This window comes from Lepisma saccharinum, chromosome 9 (assembly GCF_977018435.1).
Source record: "Lepisma saccharinum chromosome 9, izLepSacc3.1, whole genome shotgun sequence".
NCBI classification, from domain to species: Eukaryota; Metazoa; Arthropoda; class Insecta; order Zygentoma; family Lepismatidae; genus Lepisma; species Lepisma saccharinum.
In genome coordinates this window covers 3,917,736-3,940,150 of record NC_139237.1, presented here as the reverse complement: position 1 = coordinate 3,940,150, position 22,415 = coordinate 3,917,736, and the positions used below count along the sequence as shown (strand labels likewise).

Here is a 22,415-nt window from a genome sequence, read left to right as displayed (position 1 = left end):
GGAATCCAGAAGACATGACAATTGCTTTGTCGCTCTGGAGTTTAAGTAAAAAAACGTACCTTTTCCTTAGAGAGAAACTACATAACCCGCTCCCCAGTGTAAGCACTCTTCGTCGGTGGTTTCGATCGATCAAGTGCAACCCAGGACTTTTGACGCAAGTCCTCCGAATATTAAAAGCGAAAGTGGGGTCAATGAATGTCATGGAGAGGCTCTGTGTACTTGTGTTCGATGAAATGAAAGTTTTACGTAAGGCGTGCTACGATAAACAAACTGATAACATTTATGGCCCGTGTGATCAGGTGTTAGTTGTGATGGCAAGAGGACTTGTGGGAAACTGGAAGCAGCCTATTTATTATAATTTTGATGTTCGGCTCACCAAATCTTTATTTGTTAATCTTGTGCAGCAGTTGGAAAGAGCTGGTTTAATTGTGGTTGCCTCAGTATGTGATCTTTCTGGTGTAAATAGAAGATTGTGGAACGAATTTGGCATAACTATTAACAATACTTGTTGTGACCACCCGTGTGACAAGAGCAGAAATATTTACTTCTTCGCAGACATTCCTCATATGGTAAAGTTGTTAAGGAACCATTTTTTGTCGAAGGGGTTTGTGTTGGGAACGGGGTGCACGGTGACAAAACAGGCATTGGTAAATCTTGTAGAGATTGATTCCGACGAAATTCGCATGTGCCATAAGTTGCGTGAAAGCCACTTAAATGTAAGCGGAACAAACAAACAACGCGTGAGATACGCCACTGAACTTTTTTCTGAAAGTGTATCGAAAGCTGTGCATTTTGTATTTCCACAAGAAAATAATGTAGCAAATTTTCTCCTGGCTGTAGACAAATTTTTCGATGTCTTGAATTCTCGTCTCCCCTTTGATTTAAAAAAGCCACTGAGAAGCGGTTTCGGAAATCGTTTAAGTGAACAGACACAGGTTCTCCAACAGATGCTGCTACTCGTATTGGGAATGAGAAAAATTAATGCAAACCATCTGCTCCCATTTCAGGAAGGTATAGTAATATCAGTAACGTCATTATTCGGCTTATTTGGCCATGTAAAAGATTTGTACGGTGTGCGATACATACTGACAAGTAGACTTAATCAAGACTGTCTGGAAAATTTGTTTTCCCACATACGTTCCATAGGCAGGCAGTATGACCATCCAACTGCGCTCGATGTAAAATACAGAATGAGAAAATTGCTGCTAAGTGCCAGTGTTCAGGCAAACCGAGACGCCAATGTTTCAGTTGCAGATGACGACATCTTCCTTTCATCTGAGCTTTCCAGTGAATTACTTCAAAATACACAGAGCCTGAGCAATGTGGACGAGTGTGAATTAATCCAGGAAGATTCTGAAGAATTTCAAATAATCAGTCAATCTGCAGACGTTGAAGGGGTCAATGATAAGCGTTTGACAAACTATTTAAACATGCCAGAGGAAGGTTTGCGTTACATAGCAGGGTATATAGCGTTCAAAGAGCATAGAAATCACCCAGAATTAACAGCGAACGCAGAAGCAGAGAGCTCGTCTGAGGAGACACACAACTGGCTGTCTTTCTTATCTAGAGGAGGACTTTCACATCCCACTGATTCATTTTTTACCGACATAAAGAAAATGAACCTCCACTTTCTTCAATTCCATGGCCTTAAAAATTTTCGTTTAAGGTCGAAAGTTGTTAAACGTGTTTGTGATATAATACACACAGAACTTCCACACATTCCTCCAAGTGTTGTTCAAAGATTCGTAAGACTCAGAACTGTAATTCGAATGAGGAAAGTTAACGAAGAAGTGAATATCAATAGCAGAAGCAAAGTCAACAAATTGAAGAAGTTGAAGTGAAACAGCTCCTCCCTCACCTCTAAAACAGATGACTTCATAAGTATAACAATAGGTAAGTCCGAATCATTTATTATTTTTATTATTTTACGCATTCAACATATATTTTTCTTTCTGCCCTAACAAAACTCATTACTAGGTGTATTAACACCAATTTTACATGAAACCTAATGTTTCCCAGAGAAATGTGACGGCATATAAACTGCCGGTAAAATGTGTGCGTAAATGGCTGTGTAATCCAACTGTAAGGACATACGTTGTCGGATCCTAAGTAAGTCTGTGTATTCACTCCCAATTAGCTTTGGGGCATAATTACGGCTCTTTTTTGTTCAGAATTACTGCTTTGATTCGGCTGCGAAACCGGAGCGCAGACCGATCTGTCCGCCCGTTCACGTCACGCCTGACGTCAAGGACCACGTGATCAGGTATGGCCCCAGCCTCTTACTCTAGTAGTCTTGACACCTGGTACCCCTTCCTCCGTGAACACGTGCTTAGAAGCAGCGGTTTGATTGTCTTCAGTAATCTACATATGTTTGCATTGCGGACTTGCCAAAAGTCTCTTATAGGGCTATTAGCACAAAACTACGCAGATTATTTTGTTTTCTAAAGTTGGTACTCGGGATTCTTTTTTGTAACCATTCTTTTTAAGTAGCAAAGTATTATATTCCTCCATGTTTCTATTTTTCAAATTTCAATGTACATCTTTCTCATAATTGGTTATCCTTTTAAATGTATCTAAACGTCGAGAATGTATTGAAGCATAGAACGCAAGGAACATTGTGCTCATTTTAAAACAAAGTTAATAATGTGGATACTGTGTTCACAAAAACAAGAAACGTGCTTGCTCCATTAGATATACAGTAGAACGACAGTGACAATTATACAAGCAGTTTCACCAGTCGTCTTTTAGAAATGATGCTCCAGTATGCTCTTGTGAAATACAGAGCTTAAGTAGTAGCTGTACTATAGCATTGTAAGAAGTGCTGTAAGGAGGCTTCGTCGGTTGCATTCGTGCAATGGAAACCTACGGCCATGTGACTCATGGCCGTTTGTCATTGTCATCACGGCAGAAGAAACGGGACGTGTTTCCGAGAAAAGGAGGAACCTTTCCCAGTAATAATAATTTTTTCGATTACTTTACGTCGCATTTCTGTGTTGAATTAATTACTAACACTAGAAAATTATAATTTGATGAAATAGTGGTAAGGAAGCACACTAATACATCACACAGTTTTCTTACCTGGATCCTTAGCACAATAAATCTTCGAATATAACCAGAAAATCTTATAATATTGGATTAACTACTACAACATATGAACAAATATACTCCACATAATACATACCTTTTTCAATATATTGACTTTAACATACAGGCTAAGACGAATGTTGAGATGGACCTAAAAGAAATCGGTAAGTATGGTAAAAAATTGAATTGATCTTGCCCAGGATTGGGACAGATGGAAGGCTTGTGTTGCTGCTGTCATAAACCTTCGGGTTTTAGAATGTTAGAGAGTTAGTTATTTAACATACACTAGCATACAACTTAACTCCTTGTCTGGTCTTGAAGGCAGAACTAATCTGTAGAATGAATTCTTACAACATGCACAGGAAAGACGTGTGTTGATTGCAAAATATATAAAAAAAACTCATGCATACAAAAGTGACAGGTTTGAATAAGAAAATAAATACAGACGAAAGTTTTGAAGTTGTATCTAAGTGAAGAACTATTCAGGAGTAAAATGAAACGTGTAGCGAGCGGAGAACAGCAAAATTAAGTGAAAAAGTAACAAGTAGAAGGAATAAAAATCCCGATCCGCGCGCCAGCACCGCGTGAACATGAACAGGTACAGTGATGACACTAGCATTTAAGCATCAGTGTTTAGTTAGATATCTCACTGGCTCCTGCGTGATCAGCCTTACGCCCTACGCTTGTATGGTTTCTATTAAATATTCATAAAGGGCAATGAACGTAATTTATTCCATTCATAATACACACATCCTCTCGCAGCCCAGCAATTCAAGTAAATCTCCTAGAGATATGTTATAAAACACAATAACACTCTATTCTTATTATTTAATATATTATCTGCATTGTAATGATATCTGTATCTATGGATACCATATTGGAAAATGGACACCAGTAAAAATCTTTAGATGTTCAACCACGAAAGAATTGCGCAACTCGAATGGACGAATCCAAACACGAAACGGATAGTAAGTGGAAATATGCACGAAATTATGTTCTGTGTGTTGTAGATCAAAATTTCTCGTAAATGCGTTCATTTGTTTATTATCTCCTGATATTGTGTGTGTATGTTTTGTGACGGTTGTTAAAACTAGAAGTGGAACAAAGACTATTTCCGCGTTTTCGTCACCCCTAATTTGCCAGTGGACTCGTCCGGTATGCGCATGTGCAATTCCGTTCGTGGTCGTCACCGGTTTAGACCAAATGTAGGAAGTCTGTCTAGTTTCTATATCATTGGGAACATTTTCCGCAATTCGCCAGTAAGGGCTTAAATGCTGAAAATATAAATGAAACAGATCACATACGTGATGCAATAGAATCAGCAGCTAAAAAAGTATACGATACCAAAACCAAGAAAAAGTAAGCATGGTTTGATAATGAATGTCATAATCTAATAGAAATAAGAAATCAGGCTAGACTTAGGTTGTTAAGACTCAGTTGGACCTTTGGCATTCGAATGGGCAAATGTTTTCAAATTTTCCTCTGCATTCCAAAACCCTCTTGGATATTTCAAAATATGAAAAATTACATACTCTTAGAATTCCTTCTAGAGGATTGATGTGAACGTTCTTGTAGTTTCCTTTCACTGTTGTCTAGATATTATCAATAGTTTAATAGATTACGTAATCACGTCTACTCTCATGATACAAATTTAAACAATTATAATAGAATAAAGCGAGAAGTTAACCGTACGTTTAGAAGTAAAAAAAGAGATTACTTGAAAAGTAAAACTAACGAAATTGAAACAAACAGCAAAATTAAAAATATCAGAGCTTTATATAAAGGTGTAAATGAATTTAGAAAAGGGTGGCAACCTAGAGTAAACTTGATAAAACATAAAAACGCTGATATTTTTGGCAGATCCAAACAATATTTTAAATAGATGGAAGAACTACTTTAATGACCTTTTAAATGTTCATGTAGGAGATAAATCAGAAGTAAATGAAGTACACACAGCAGAACTTCAGTTCCAGAAACTAACTTTACTGAAGTCGAAGATGCTATTAAAAGACTAATGAATAACACAACTGGCATTGATTTAATACCAGCTGAGTTAATTAAATATGGTGGGAATTCGTTAATATGTCAAATTCATAAATTAATTTGTTTAATATGAAATAAAGAAGAAATCAATCCATAATAGTTCCTGTGTTTGAAAAAGATGATAAAATGAACTGCAATAATTACCATCGAATTTCTCTACTCTCAACAACATATAAAATATTATATAACATTCTTTAACAAGACTAATCCAATATGCTAATGAAATTATAGATGATTATAATGTGGATTCAAACGTAACAGATCAACTGTAGATCAAATTTTTCACATTAAACAGACTTTTGAGAAATAGTGGGAATGTAATCAAAATGTCAAGCTATTAATTGATTTCAAAAAAGCATATCATTGAGTCAAAAGAGATAAATTATGTAATATATTTGTCAAGTTTGGAATACCTAAGAAGCTTATTAATATGATAAAAGTGTGCACCAGTGAAATAGAAAGTAAAATTCGTGTGGGTATTATTGCGTCTGACAAATTTACAATTCATGATGGGTTAAAACAAGGAGATGTATTATCTCCATTGCTCTTTAATTTTGCCTTAGAATATGCTGGTTGGAAGGTAAGAGAATCTAACGATGGACTACAATTACACGGTGTGACTCAGCTGTTTGCGTATGCAGATGATATAGACTTACTGGGGGATGATGTAAATACAATTAAAAATAATGCTAAAATATTTTTCAAAGCAGCTAAAGAGATAGGTTTGGAAGTTAACAAGGAGAAAACTAAATATATGCTTACAGGTTGAAACCAAGTGTTAGGTAATAATCAAAATCTTATTTTTGATAACAGCTCGTTTGAACCAGTTTCCAAATTCAAGTACTTAGAAGTAATACTAACAAAATAAAATTATATTAAAGAGGAAATAAAAAGCAGGATTAATTCAGGAAACGCATGTTATTTTTCTCTTCATAAACTTTTGTGTTCTCGTTTAATATCTAAGAAACTAAAAGTTAAAATATACAAAACAGTAATTTTTCCTGTATTATGCTATGGATGCGAAACGTCCCTTACATTGAAAGAAGAACATAAATTGAGAGAATTTGAAAATAATATCCTTGGGAAAATATTTGGACCTAAAAGGGATGAGGAGACAGGTGAGTGGAGAAGGTTACATAATTTAGAACTACATAATTTGTATTCATGTTGAGATATCATTAGAATGGTTAAATCAAGAAGACTTAGGTGGGCAGGCCATGTGGCACGAATGGGAGAGGATAGAGGAGTTCACAGGATTCTTGTTGGGAAACCTGATGGTAAGAGACCAGTAGGATGACCAAGACAAAAATGTAGGGATAATTTTGAGATGGACCTAAAGGATAATGGAAGAGAGTATATAGATCTTGCTCAGGATAGGTACATATGGAAGACCTGTGTTGCTGCAGCGATGAACAAGAAGGCTAGATAATGTGTTAGTTAGTTAGTTAGGGCTTTCATTTTCAAAGATGAAGATTGTAGTTTGAAATGGACTTAACTTAAATGTATACACTACAGGAAGCTATCTGCCAAATTTTATCTCGTTCAGAAATGTTTTTATGTGTAATTGGCTGCATTCGCAATCAAATTTAATATGGCGGCCCTAATATGGGGTACGCTTCAATACAGTCACGGACACTTCTACGCTGTAACGCTACTATTAGCTCTAGTGCGATTGTTACAACCCAGAAGTATCCCTGACTATACATTGGGACTTTTAGTACGTTTTAAGACATATTTACATGTACGTCGCATGACGATAATTCCTGTGATTAAAGATGTTTACCTTTTGGACTTTCTTACACTGTCCATACAATCTGCAACGCGTCGGAATGTTGTTAAATCTTAGTTTACTTTCGTCAACTCTCTCCGTGGTTCGCTCACAGGCACCAGAGAAAAAAACAACACAAGCTTTCATTACGCTGAGCCCCGCACACACGCGCACTTTATTATAAACGCCGTATCCTTCCACCGATGAGAGATGGAAGGGTCCTCGCTTCTTGTAATTTAGCCACTGAGAGGCCTTTGACAACGGCAATAAGAAGCTGCAGCTCCTATTGTGGGAAGGAAGTTCATTTGGCTTTCCTTGTGGTGCAACAGTGTGAGATAATAAGAGGGGAAACTGTAGTATTTACATTAGGGTCACGTAGGGTCTCGTATGTTTACCCAGGGTGCCAATTACGAGGGGAAATGTGAGGGATTTGCCATTTTGCAAAATTAATCTGCCAACGACCAGGGAAGTCGTTTTCTTGTATTCTCAGAGAGGGCGTCGGAATATACGGTGTTGTAAAATGCAAATATATTTTAGAAATAGAATTTTATGCTAACAAGTTTATAAATCTTTAGATACAAATTAGTTATGGTATAACAGAATTAAGCTGTGGCTTAGGTAAACGTGGGCCAAGGTGTTCCCCCTAAAAACAAAACAACTCTCGCTGTGGTCCTTTGAATTCAGTATATTCAATGTCATCATTATTACCACAGAGCAGCATTTAACTTACTTTATGTATTTATCTCATACTATGCCCTCGCCCCTGGACCCCTTGCTTATTTCGTTGCTAATTTAAGATGGCGTCCTAGATAGCGTACAAACTCTTGAATTCTCGTATTGAAATGGCTTTGGGTAAGATTTCCTATTTGGTCAAAAATCTTGTTAAAGTTCGTAGGCATACCTGTATAATATATGAATGTTAAAAAATGGCTAGAATACTTTCCAGAGAGGGATTTAATAGTAGCTACCTATATATATTTCCGCACAGAACACGTGTGACCAATATAAACACATACGGAAAGTATCATTCACTGAAACACTCATATCACTTTCACCAAGCAACAATGACGAAGGAGACTAGGGTTGTTCAAGATTTTTTTATATTTTTATTTTCCCTTTCCGCTTATAAACGTACCAAATTTTTTATCTACTATAATTTAGTAATTACGGTATTTGAGAAACAACATCCAAACACTTTTTTTAAAAAAATACTAAATCGTAAGACTTCAAATTATTGTACTATTTCTGACAGTTTCAGATCAATAATCTAAACTACAAAGTAATTGTTTTATGAACTGTAATGTAATAAAGTTCCTTTTATTCTAAAACGGTTAAATATCTACATTTTGCTGAGAAATCACACTGTCCACCCCCCTATACGCCTTCATGGCGTGGTGCTATGCACAGGGGAACACTTTACCTTTTCTTTTTTTTACATTTCGTCCGCCATCCGATAGGGTCAAGTGTCCATATTTCGGATAGGTTCCTAATTTCGGAAACCAAGAAATTTCCACCTTAGAACAGCAGCGCCGAAGTGCAGATAGTGCCAACTAACACGCTACTTCGTCCCCCAGTTTCACCTTTGTGCGTGACCTTGAGCAATGTTTCTTTAGTGTGTGGCTGATATTTCTGACTTTTCCGGAGTTTTGATGTAATATTTCACCATCCAAACTTAAGGCCTACAACTAGAAGATTAGTATTTACTCACTTCTGTCTAAATTTTATATATTCTTGAGAGATTCAGCAAACATTATTACGTAGTTTCAGTCACATTATTTCAGAGGAGGAACGCTCAGAATCGCCATATTGAATAAGCGACTGGGTTTCCTAATTTCGGATGCTACACGGGTACATAATTTCGACTATCCGAAATTGTGCACCCTTTCCAAATACTCATTAGTAACCCTATCCGAAATTAGGAAATACCCTATCCGACATTAGGCAACCTTTTTGTCAGACTAAAAATATGCATACAATTCTTTGTTTCATAAAATATACCAAGTATTTCTTATATATGTTAATATAACTTTCAGAAACATAAATAAATATATGTTCAATGTTTATCGACACATTTATGGCTTATTTTGTTTACATTTAGGTACTGAAAATCTAATTTGAAATTAAGTATCCGAAATATGGGCACTTGACCCTACTGTTAAAATATATCAGATCAGTAAGTCAACATATTTATTAACTTAACTGTATGAATTTCAGCTTATACCAAGCTTAAACCATTGCTTCGGTCCTGCTATTGTGGTTATGTTTTATGTATGTGATTCGCACGCATGTCGACATCATTGGTAGGCTGGTTAACTACACTAGCTATGGAATCTGTGGAGCAAGGCAGCGAATAATGGTAGAGAATGGGAGAAAGCGAGTGGGCGGAGCAAAGCAGCGCGAGCTACTGCGAACGGTTGTTAGCTGTAGCCATGTTTTCCCTCCAGGGAGTGAACTGGTCGACCGACGGCGCCGTCACTGGGTTAACTACACTCTGTCCCATCCATCTCTGGAGCAGGCGAACGAGAGCAAGCCTCTGGGCAAGCAGTGACGCGAGACGGTTCCACCAATGAACAAGCAAGAGGAACAGGTTTGCGTGGAGAGGGGGAAAGATACTGAAATACCAGCCTTGGCAGCGGCACGTACTTCTTCACTCCGCACACTCGCTTTCTTCTTTCCTCTACCGTTATACGAGGCCTTGCTCAAGAGATAGGGGCAGGGTAAAGGGAATGATACTATGGTTTAGCACAGTGGCAATGATTTAATTGGGGGATGTTTTGTGTACATTTTCTGCTGAAGTGCAGCAAATTCCTCCCCTCACTTGAGCATAGTGTATCGCATAAACTAGCGAACACATCTGTTAATGGAACATTAATAGCCATAGCGTAAAAATGAACTTTCTGAAAATAATCTACTTTGTTTGCATATATCTCTAGTTTGCTATCCTTTGCCTCCATCGCTCTTCTCTTCTTATGAAGAACTCTTTATGAACTGTTTTGTGACATTATCTATAAACGTTCATACACGTACACTGTTGATCTCTCTCTCTCTCCATTTAAAATTAATTTTATTGAGAGTGAATATTGAGGGAAGTACAATGCTATATTCTACCCCCTTGATGTACATCGATGACATAGAATGTCTTCCCATTTCCCCATCCCAAAGTTATTGCCTAAGCACGAGATATAATGGAGGTAAAGAATTTTGTAAATGTGAAAGTAATGTAAAATTTCAAATGCTATTTCTTCTCTCTCTTTTATTTGCAGGCGGAGAATGGAGGTATTGTGATGGTGGCCTTCTACAATTATTTTATAAGCTGCAATGAAACAGCTACGATGAAGGATGTTGTAGGTGAGTTCCTTCTTATCATTTTAAATTTATACAGGGTGAGTTCTAACATTACGACCGGAAATATTTCGTGAACAAGAACAAATATTGAAGAACACAGACATGAAGTTAGGAAAGGGTTTCCTAAAAACCGTTCATAGTTCAACATAATAAAAGTTAGTTATTATCCATCCCCCTTCCTCTTTCATTATTGATGTTGTCCTCCGATAGACATATGACTGAACTCCTGAGGTTCATCTCGGTCGTTGTGTCTTACGCTTACCTTCACGTTACAATTACTTGGGAAGTGATTGACGCTTTACAATGTAACAAACGCAATTCTTAATGTCTATTCTCCTGCTTTCAATTGCGCTAATAATAATAAGGGGTTTCCATTAAAAAGACGTAAGTTTGTGTTGAAAATCATACTTACTTACGTGGTTGAATGTATTGTATCTACTAATATCATGAGCCTCTATCCTAACTTTATGTCTGTGAAAGTACTTTCTCAATATTTATTTTTGTTCACGAAATATTTCCGGTGGTAAAGCTAGGTGACTCACCCCGTATAAGTAACTAGATAGTGAAATATATTCTGCTGCCGTTTTGTGGCGAAGTAAAATAAACTTTCGGTAATGTAAAGGATTAATAAATAATAGAAATGGATCCAAAATACGAGTTAAAACGCAACTCTGGTAATTTTGAACTCAAAATATCAGGTGACATTTTTTACAAGAAAAGTTTAAAATGTCTTATTAGATGATCCGATTGAACTATTTTGACTTGGGAGTTTTAACTTTCAAACTACCACGTAGCTTTGAAGCTGGAACAGAATTATTTCTTTACTTGATTTTTTATTTTCATTTTTGTTATTTTCCTACCACTATTGACGAATCGCGATTATGAGGATGACTGATGAAGGAACATTCACAGAGAACACTGCATGTTTAATAGACCGTTCACGGGTCTCAGGTTCGAATCCTGGCCTGAGCATGGATATTTGTGAAGTGTCAGTTCATCAAATTTCGTCATATCGTCTCTCATCCCTCATCTTCTTAAATTAGTCAAAAGTGGTACAAAAAGCGAAGTAAAATAATGCAAACCAATCAATCAATCTAATAGACCGTAGGCGTAATATTGATTCTTCAAGCATCGGAAATTGTTAGATTTTCAAGGTGGATAGATTAGCGTCATGTCAAACTGGAGGTCGTGGGTTAGAATCGTTAATGTGACCTCCTTTCTTCAATTGATCGTTCATATACATTGCTGATACTTTGTAGAAAATACAAATGAACAATACAGGATAACCGAAAATAAAAATACGTATTTGTGGTTCGTGGTAAGTTCATGTAACATTGTTTCAGATTTACACTTGGACTTTTAAAATTATTCTAAAGCTCGCCAGCAAGATTCATGTGCTATACTTTGCAGCAACTTACGCTTCTTTTGCTCCTAATTTGGTTTACAAACAGGAAAAATATCGTAGGATTCATTTCGAAATTTGCGTTATTTTTCACCTCATAAGGCCAGAATAGGAAATCAATGCAGCTATTTTCATCACTGAAGTGCAGTGCTGTCTTAAGAACTCCATCAATCAATGGGACGACAATATGAGGCACTTGCTTGCTTAATTTAAACTTCTTCTCGGGAGACAATTGATCGGTGTTGGGTTTTGTTCTCAAAGAGATATTTCATTTTGATCCATTATTTCTGCGGATATGCTGATGTCGATGTCCTATCATATTTTCTAACAGTCCATTCGTCATTCACTTATTTCCTTTCCTGTTCTCTCTTTCAGCTCACATCAATCACATCAGAGAGGTTGTGGGGGTGGATCACGTTGGCATCGGAGCCGGATATGATGGGATAAACTTGTAAGTATATTAATTTAAAGTACTTTCTCAAAACGAGAATAATAATATTTGTTGCAAGTTCATAGTACATAATTATTATTATCATGTGAAAGGCAGTAGTGGTAACTCTGTGGACTTGTAATCAAGGAGTCCCGGGTTCTATCCCTCGTGATGGCAAATTCCTCAGTGTTTTTGATCTCACTTTAAACTGTAAGTCCAGTCCCGATTAGCATATCTGTGCGTAAAGTGGACTTATATTGTATCCCAGGAATCTGCAGAGCAAGGCAGCGCATAGCGGCAGAGAAGGGGGGATCGAGTGGGCAGAGCAAAGCAGTACACGCTGCTATGAAGACTGGTAACGACAGACGGTTTTCCCTCTCACGCAATGCCATTTCCTCTCACGTGTTAATTGGTGGAGCCGTCTCGCGTTACTACTTGCGCAGAGATTTGTTTTCGTTCTCTTGCTCCAGTGATCGTCGGGACAGAGTATACACTTTTAGTTTTATTTTAGTGTTGATGTCATCTCTGCTGAGTCCCCGACCGTGGCCGTGCTGTGTAAGTCGTCATGCTTTGGACTCCGGCTACGGATCGCGGGCAGGTTTTAGTCTCCCGGAAGAACAGCTTTTCTCCTGAGATTTCGGCCACCCACCATCATGAGGAAATTGGGAAGCTCCGAATGAGTAGCGTAACCAGGTCATGGAAACCTACAGCAACAACTGGGGGGTTCGTCGTGCTGACCACACGTCACCTCGTAAGTGGTTGGATGGTCTCCCTCCTTGGGTGGGAGTGACGCCGGCCGTCTTTAAGTAGGCCCTGTCTTTCACGGAGTGTTACGCCACGAGTTATTTATTTATTTTTACATCTGAGGATAAGAGAGTAAAATGTTACGTTTTCGTTTCACTAATTCATTTATTTTACAGTCCACTCCAGTGTCAATATCGAGTCCACTGTGCGGCCAATCTTTATAATTTAGTGCACTACACGTTGGTTACGATTTTTAAGTAAAGGGCACCACATTTTATTAAGTTGAATATTTATTTAACAATCGCACTCAGTTTATCGATTAAAGTAGCACATAATAGAATGTAATTATTACAAAATAGAAAAGAAGCCTCTGTACGAAATGAGATAAGGTTCACTGTCTAGACCAATGAAAATGAATGCGCTATGCAACTCAAGAAATACAGGTACACCGTGGTTCTTAGGGCAAGAAGGTGTAACCCCAACGAGATTCATCCCCAATTGCATAAAGTGTATGGTGATAAAGCAATTTTGAACCAGGTAATCTCAAAATGGTGTGCGTTGTTCGAGAATGTTCGTACGGACATTGAGAACTACTACCAGGAAAAAGGCTGTCAACTGCTAAGACGAGGGACAATGTTGAACATATAAATGAACTGATTCATAGTCTAGACATCCCGCCCTGCGATTTTCATGTGTTTGGGTCCATGAAAGAAGAACTTGCGATGCGGCGATATCATTCCGGCCAGGAAGTTTAAACTGCGACGCAAGAATGGATATCGAAAGTTGGAAGGGAATTCTTCGAACAAGGTGTAGAGAAACTCGTGTCACGCTATGGCTCTGTCCGAAAGGTACAAAGTACAAACTTAAAGTATGGTTTTGACTGAAGTGACGTCACCTAGTGCAGTTCGAAAGAGCCAAGTACAGAAGTACACAAGTGCACACTTCGCAGCACAGATCGTTGGAACTAGGCCACGTGATTTTCGCACTCGTTGTTCATTTGTTTAAAATCACGGGGGTAGAGAGTCAGCAACACAGGTTAAATATACATTATGGGCCAGCAAGTTGTTGGTTAATGTTCTTCTAATGTGTAGAAAAGTATGTGTACGAACATTTGAAAATGCCATGTTACTTGTATGGTGAAATAGAAGTGCTTTTAAGGGGATAACAACGTTTCCTCACTTTTATCTATAGTGGAACCACGAGCAAAACAACCTGCGCAGACCCGCGACTGCTGTACACCGTACCCCCGTGAGTAGGGGAGGGGGAGAGTGAGCCATGCTTCCTTATGGCCGGAGGTGGAGGGAAAAAAGGGAAAGCTGCGCGGGGACTTTTCGTCCCAAGGTTTTTTTCCTTGTGGTCGATCTATACTGATCGTATTTGGCGCTGCAGACGAAGTGCAATTCAAGTCCACGACTTGAGTACCGCACTCCAAGACCATACTCGGAGTATGCTCGCTTCAAGTACGGTCTTGAATCTTTCGGACACGACCTACGACAAATATTTGAACATACTTTGTGATAGTTTTGATAGTGTCCATTCATGTAAATAAAAAGAACTGTCCTTCATATTCCATGCGCTATTTCTTTCATGCTAGTACAACTAACATTTTGACTGGCCCTCGTAATATGTTTGTATTTGCATGTGCATAAAAGGACAGAAAACAATATAGTACTTAAATCAGATTGGTACGAACATAGAGGCATGCATATTTATAATGTATTATGGGCTAATCATTGTATCCAGTCTTCATTTTCTTGTGCAGTTGAAGATTCAGCTTGAATCCAAAGATGCCCTTGAGCTATTTAGCAAGACTTATGTGTTTCCCCAATCTCTTTGCAGAACTCCACAAGGACTTGAGGATGTATCGCGGTATCCTTATCTCCTGGCAGAGTTGCTGGGGAGCAGTCGGTGGACGGAGAAAGACGTCGAGAAACTCGCTGGTCGAAATCTCATCAGGGTGTTCAGGAACGTTGAAAGGGTAAGTAGAGCTATCTGTTCTCATTGCTTTGCTCCAACAGGCCCTGGAAGTGGTCTACGATTAGGAGATCACATTCCTAGATTTCATACCACAACGATTTTAAAACAATGGCTTTATTGTATGCAGTCGGCATCAGTGTGAGACTCTAATGCACAGTCGTAGACTTTATTAAATGTGCATTGATATTTTATTTCGATACATGAATCCCGCCCATTTTATTTTACACCCAGCAATTCAAGCCGAAAGTCAAGTGGTTTTGGATGACAACTTGGATGCGTTTGACTGACGCAGTAGATTTCACTACGTTGAGCCTCAGTTTACCAAAATGATACCGTGTATTTAAACTGCGGTTATCTTGATAGTAGACTAACATTGCTTGACGTAACCTGACTCGTTTAACCAGTACCAAAGTTACTTAAAAACAGATATTTGGTAATTTTTCTTCAAGGGGAACGGCAGAGTGTTAAAGACTTGCCATCTACAAAATTGTTCTATATCTAATCTCTCCTTTCTCTGTCATACATTCTATTTATGCAGAATTATGTTGTTTTTCTGTCACTTTCAGATAATCGTAATGATGAGGATAATTGATAATTACGTGATCATACTGAAGAAACTACACTCACAAAGAACACCGTGTGTTCAATCCGGGAACTTTGTTGACGTTATTGAAAGTCAAACACTATACGCGCTCGGCCACCGACTCATGTATATGTGTATGTATGTATGTATTCGTACCTCCTTGATAGTATAGAGTAATGGTGACACCGTCGTCTTGCAATCAAAGGGTGTTCCGGGTTCGACACCCTACAAAGGCACATTGCACAGTGGTTAGGATCCCATCTTGAACTGTAAGTCCAATTCCGATTATACTCTCTGTGAATAAAGTGTACTTAAAACAAAAATTCAAATTCATATATATATATATATATGGGGTGTGTCATGTTTAATTTCGGAGGATTTCATATTACAGGATTTCCGTTCCACTGTAGCTTATCTTTGACTACGATTACTATGATTATACTAATTTTTCTTTTTATAGATCGGGACAGTTGATGTCTGCTAAGTCGTCAACGGTTACGGTCAATCTTCATGAACAATGACAGCAGCTGTGTTAATCGTTACCTTGGTCACGGCTGTGACCAAAGCTGGGAGATTACCGAGATCTGGAAAGACTTTCACTTCATTCCTCTTCCTCCTTTCTATTATCTATTTGTTTTCTTGATTTTACCTTCGTTCTTGTGTCATACAATATATTTTTTCTTGCTAACTCTTGTTACTTCTTTCCTTTACTATTACTATCTCTCTCGTTTTCCGTCTCGATTTCATTTTTGCCTCTCTTGCTCTCTAACCCCATTTGTTTCTTTTCTCTATACAATTTTCCCATTCATTTTAATTATCTCTCTTTCCTGAGGCGCCTTTTATTATCTTTCTTTGTCACACTCCCCTCTCTCTTCAGTTACTATTCTTAATTTTCCTTCTCTCTCTCTTGCTTCCTTTCTTCTGTGTTTCTATCTCACTCGAACTACTTTCCTTCTGTCTATCGAATTTATATTATTTTGTTTTCCTCCTTTACCTCTCTCTCTCTGTCTATTCTTCTTTTCTTTCGTTCAACCTCCATTTAGTTTATATTCTTTCCCTTTACTTCTCCACCTCCCTGTCTGTCTGTCTCTCTCTCTCCCTCTCTTTCTCTCGAGCTCGTTTCCTCTTTCGTTTCTTTCCACCTCCCTCTAATTTATATTATTTCATTCTCCACCTCTCTCTAGTTCTCTCTGTCTCGAGCTTAATTCATTTCTTTCTATACTTCTTCTCTCTCTCTCTTTATCTCTCTCTATCCCCCTCTCTCCCTCCAGATATTTTTCATTTCTATATTTCTCACTCTATCTATTTTACTTCTTTACTTTGCTATCTGTTTTAAAATATTTGTACTTTACAATTATCTGTAAACATGATGTTAATCCAATGTTCATGACTCAAAATTTTAATATTGAGACCCCTGTAGATAATGATCTGCGGCCGCCCATGATCTTTCAGTATCACGGTTAAACTGAGAGATAGAAATCGACTTATGGGCAAAAGAAAAACGGAAATTATATTGATACTCCCTGTTTTCGTTGGAACAGCAAGTCTTCTGCACGGCATGACACTCCTGTGATCTGTCTAAAACCGTTTATGCTATTGATGTCCAGCTTTAGGAAAATCGGAAAGACTTTCCCCAGTTTTAGACTTGCGTGCTGCACGTTACCTTCGATTTCCAACTTCCTTTTTTGCTTCATGGTTTATTGATTAAATTTAATGATTGCTAGAAAAGTTGATGAAATGCTAACTAAAAATCGTACTGTACATAAAAATATCATGAGATACTTACATTAGTTTTCAAATCTTTGAAGACAATAACAAACTAGAAGAAATTACTAACAGAACCTGTTGTGATACGCACTACTCTCTGAGTTGTAGGTCCGCCAGCCTGGCGGAGTGGTTAGCACACAGTGCTACAACGACAGGTGTCCCGGGTTGGAATGCAGGGCTGGGCATTGGAGTTCTGTATGAATGTCTCCTCATCAATTTAGTAATATCATCACTCATCCTCATCTTCGCGATTAGCCAAAAGTAGCCGAAAAGCGAAGTAAAATAAAGTAAAGCAATCAATTGAGTTGTAGATCCAGGAACTGGCTATTTGATTTTTTAAAAAAAAATTCTGGGTGTGTCAGCACTTAGGCTATTTGGCTCCCGTCACATTATACGGAGTCCAGCCCCTTACCGTTACAAATAACAACTCTAACGTTGCATAACTAAACATCTTAAAATATTCTGACTTCCGTTAAAAGCTGAGGCTGTAAACGGGCACTCACCACACATAGGGACAAAAACAGGACAACACACAGGAACTGGCTATAAAGTATGAAGTGCACATAAGTGTCCCACAGAAACTTATGTCATACTTACACACATGGTACACATTCGTATTATGTTAGGAACTTCCGTTGCTCCGTTGCTTATATCACATCCGAGAATCATTGATTTGCTTTTATGACATGTCTGACTTACCTCGAATCTTCTTTGTATGAGTAACGACTTCTGACGTCATCGTGTAACATTGCGCTGTAATAGTCTTCTTTCTAAGAAGGATATCGTTAGCTGGAATAGATATGTTGTGTACTTCCACGTGTCATGTGTAATATGCAAAAACTATTTTTGGCAATTTATGATGCTTGATGAGAACTACTGGGCTGCCAGAACTACTGATGTTACTTCAGATACAGTTAAAAACTATTCTGGTAGAATAATGTTGGTGAATTCGCATTCCAGGCACCATCTCGTATATTCCAAATTTTGTTGTTATGTCGTGTCAAAGTTTGTATTTTTTTTGTTTTACGACGCTCTTCTGCCACTTTTGGCAAATCGCGACGATGGGGATGAGTGATAATCAGGTGAAATTGACACTCAAAGAGCACTTATTCTTAGGTCGGTGTTCGAACTAGACAATAAATTGTTGGTGAGATAAAAAGTCGATCACTTAACGCGCTCGGCCACCAATTAAACTTGCGAAAGTTCATATTATACATTATTTTAGCATATATTAGAATATATAAAAAATATAAAACTGATGTGGTGTTAGGGTATAAAAGCTGTTTCTTGCGTTCTAATTCAGGAAGTGCCCTTTGTTGCTAAAGGATTCATGTGGCAACACTTTTAATAAGCCAGCTGTAAAGCAATATTTTCAAAGGTATTGGAAGTGAACAATAATAAAAGTAATAATTATTATAATAATAATAATTCCTTTATTTGGCGGGCGAGGTCCAACCGTAAGCTGCTACGCCACCTAAACCTTGTCATGAGCTACATAAGAGAGTATAAGTAAATACAATGTAATAATACATGAAAGATATAGAAACAATGACTAAAACTAGACAAATAAAGATTTTCAATACCGCATACCTAAAACTGTAATAGTAGTAATAGTAGTCATGAAATAATACGAATGTGAAAGAACAAAAAATGAAAAAATGACAGAAATGTACACAAATATGAGTAGATAAAACCTGAGGAGAAAAAATACAAATGTGAAGGTTAGCATAAGGTTGCCTTGAAGCAAAAATCAACGCCACAGAATTTCGACAATGTAAGGACACTTAGTGAGGGAAACGATGGAAACTAACGATTTCCAATTGCACATACCATGAAAGATCTACGTAACTAGATAGAAGTTTGGAACTCTTAATTTAATTAGTAGTTTGTAAGTATTGGCAGATGAAAAGAAATATATGCTACCTAAATATTTAAATTGCCTAGGATTTGGTACAATTGGCATCCAATGTATATCTCCAAGTATCCAAAAATCAAAATTGTTATGCTGTAAATACAAATGCTTCATGAAAATATTAAAGAGTTTCTAGCCTTTTTGAGTTAATTTCTGTCAAATGGATGTTGATGTTTGGCATAAATCCACTTCAAGAGCAGAAAATCGGGATTGACCCCACGGTTTAAAGTGGAATTCAAATCACTATATTTTTCCACGATAGACGCCTTCATTACAAACGAGAACGTTACCACCACGCCATCTGGGTGGCCCATCTGAACGTCAATTGAATCATAAATCTCAAACTGATACTACAGTACGTTTGATTTGGCTCTTGGTCGAAATAGCGTGGGACAATGTGTGACATGCCACAGATGCCGGCATTTTCGTCCCTTAACGTGTCGCATATTTAGTGCCAGAGCCAAAACGAACGCACTGTATTTGAAGACAAAATTTACAAATTACTTGTATGTGTCCAAAACATTTGAATATAAATAGATATTATACTTGGCTTGGCTGTTAACATCCAATTTTCCTCTGAATACAGAATTAAGTAGATATTAGCCATTGGCCCGTGATTTTAACTATACTTATTCTAGCACTACGTTTCGAGAGAGTACTTCTTCTCTTTCATCTTCAGGTAAACAATTTTCTACACCAAAGTAAAGCAACTGCTCCACTGTGCACCGGTTGGTTAACGCAACGTATTTGAAGTAAACTAACACGTTTAATGCAAGTGTAAATACCACTACGGGTAAAATTAAATTTGTTCACCTTAAGAGGAGAAAATATGTGCTCTCTAGAAACGTAGTGTTAAAATAAATATACTTAATGCACTTGACAATGGACAATGTCCAATAAACATTGCATGCTAATGTCACTAACATTCAGTAAAAATCTGTTACCTCTTTACAAAAACAATTTAACGTTGCTTTAGGTTCACATCAAACTTGAGTTGTCAATACAAATTAAATAAATGAAAAATATTTATTACAACACTTGCAACAAACAGAAGCGAATTGTTCACTATAATAAGGTGCGCACATGAACCATTTAGAAGGCTCAATATTTAGCTAGTTTGAAGTCATGAAAATTATTTACCAATTTGTTGGAAGCGAGCATATATTAATACTTCGGTCAACAGCAAACAGTTAAATGTATTATAATTATGAATACTACATGAAAAATATTAATTTGCGAATAAAACTTCTGGAAATAATAGGGTTGACAACGGACAGCAAAATATACGTCCTGTGTTGTACTTTTTGATCATCATTCACCAATAGTTCGTAGACTTCGTCTAACAGTACATTACCTATAACTGAACCACGTGTAGTTACCATATCAAATGTTGACAAACATGCAGAAGTTAATATAAGTGTGTTGTAAAAATATACTGAATATATCATGCCAATTAAACCCAAATTGTAATGACAGCAGTGTCTAGCAATTAAAATATTAATTTCTAATACAGTTACGTATTATTTTAAACAGATATGTTTCTGCATTTGTTAATATTGTCAACTCTCTTCACTACATTTTATTCTGAATACGTTCTCTTTCTAGTAGATCGAACCCATGGGCTAAATGTATAGAAACAGAGAATCTGGATTATAGGTTACAAGTACAGTCACTGGTAATAAAAATGAGACACACCATGTGTGTTGCCTAACTTTACGGCGAGAGGTGGATTTGAGTATGAATAATATTAATATGAAATATTAAAATCAAATGCCAATTTCTAACACGACTGTAGATTTAGGCAACACACGTAATGCCTTGTAGGGAAGCAAGTATTTCAGAATATAAGTATCCCATTTTTATTGCCAGTGACGGTACATCCATACCAAATATCTAATAAGCGTAGTTCTTGTTTCTCGTACCTTCTTGCATATTCGAATATTAAACATCGAAATAAAATACTCGAGAACAGATAACTCTTAATATTGAATGAATGTTCAGCATCAAATCCAATGGCAAAACAAAATTCAGAATCTCAAGTTTTGAATTTTTTCGTCCACTAATCCTTAATCAAAGGATTGCAAATGAAACTAAGAGAATGAAGATAAGAAAAAGGAAAAAAATGAAGTTGAGTGTGGAGGAAAAGGAGAGAGTGGTATCACTTCGGTGAAGAAGGAGATTACAAAGGAAGATATCCGGAACTACACAGAAGAGTAAAGTGCCGAGGATAGGAACGAACAGATGTACAGAATTGATAGAGAAAGCGGGGAAATAGGGGATTAGACTCGGAGAAAGTCGTAAAAAGAGTATGGGGTAAAATGGTAAGGGGGAAGATAAACTGTTTCAAACGGACGAGCCTTTGTTGGATAGAATAATGGAGCTGGCCGGGTTTTCAATTCGAAAAAAGTCCAAAGTTGAGTGTAAATTTTCAATCAATTTCAAATCTATTTCGGTTTAAAGAAAAGAATTATTCATACCGATGATCCACCTTTCAAATACACATTCCCCACCTCTCTATGTTTCTGTGTGTATGCTTGTGTTTGGCCAACCGAGTGGTTAGCATATCGCGCAACGACGTCAGAGGTCCCGGGTTCGAATCCTGACCTGGGCATGGATGTTTGTAAGTGTCAAATCATCAATTTCCTCATATCATTACTCATTCTCATCATGTTTTCAAGGGGTCCCGGGTTTGATACCCGGTGGAGGCACGTGGCGCAGTGGTTCGGATCCCACTTTAAACTGTAGGTCCAGTCTCGATTAGCCTTACTTTGCATAAAGTGGACTTCAAACACCAACTAAAACCAAACCAAACTCATCCCCATCTTCGCAAATTAGTCAGTAGTGGCACAAAAGCGAAGTAAAATAAAACATATCAACTTAATATAAATTTGGTGGGACAAGACCGGCATAAACAATACTTTATATATGTAAATATACATAAAATGTGTCCTTCTACATGAATTTAGGGGCGGGGAGGGAGAAAGTGTCTTCCTCCGCAAGCCGGTGCCTATGGTATAGTCGCTGACATTTCTGTATTGTAATGAACGTATTTATAGTAAATGGAGTTATTATAACCAGAAAGTGCCCGGGACGGTACACACACACGCACAGACACACATGTGTGTGTATGTATGTAAATTTCCTTCCGGTCGTCGTTTGGCAATTAATAACTTCCTGATTTGTTCTCATTGTTTACAAACTGTCCTTTTGAAGGAAAAGACAAATTCTATTTATCTCCGCTTGCATGACATCATAAGAATTAATGTCAAACAAAATAAAACCTTCTTATTTCTTTAATGTAAAGCATTGTTTGTCTATTTATAATTAAGGCCGTCTTCGATGTTCATCAGTTCCCCTTCC

At 37.4% G+C, this 22,415-nt stretch overlaps 1 protein-coding gene across 1 annotated transcript in view; it reads left to right on the top strand.

The window, feature by feature from the left end:
* Positions 1-22,415, top strand: part of LOC145992314 (dipeptidase 1-like) — a 246,471-nt gene that overhangs the window by 217,873 nt on the left and 6,183 nt on the right. Inside the window, exons 9-11 of the mRNA XM_083128698.1 lie at positions 10,159-10,243; positions 12,018-12,093; positions 14,656-14,794. Coding sequence (XP_082984824.1) covers positions 10,159-10,243; positions 12,018-12,093; positions 14,656-14,794 — 300 coding nt within the window. The remainder of the gene's footprint in view (positions 1-10,158; positions 10,244-12,017; positions 12,094-14,655; positions 14,795-22,415) is intronic.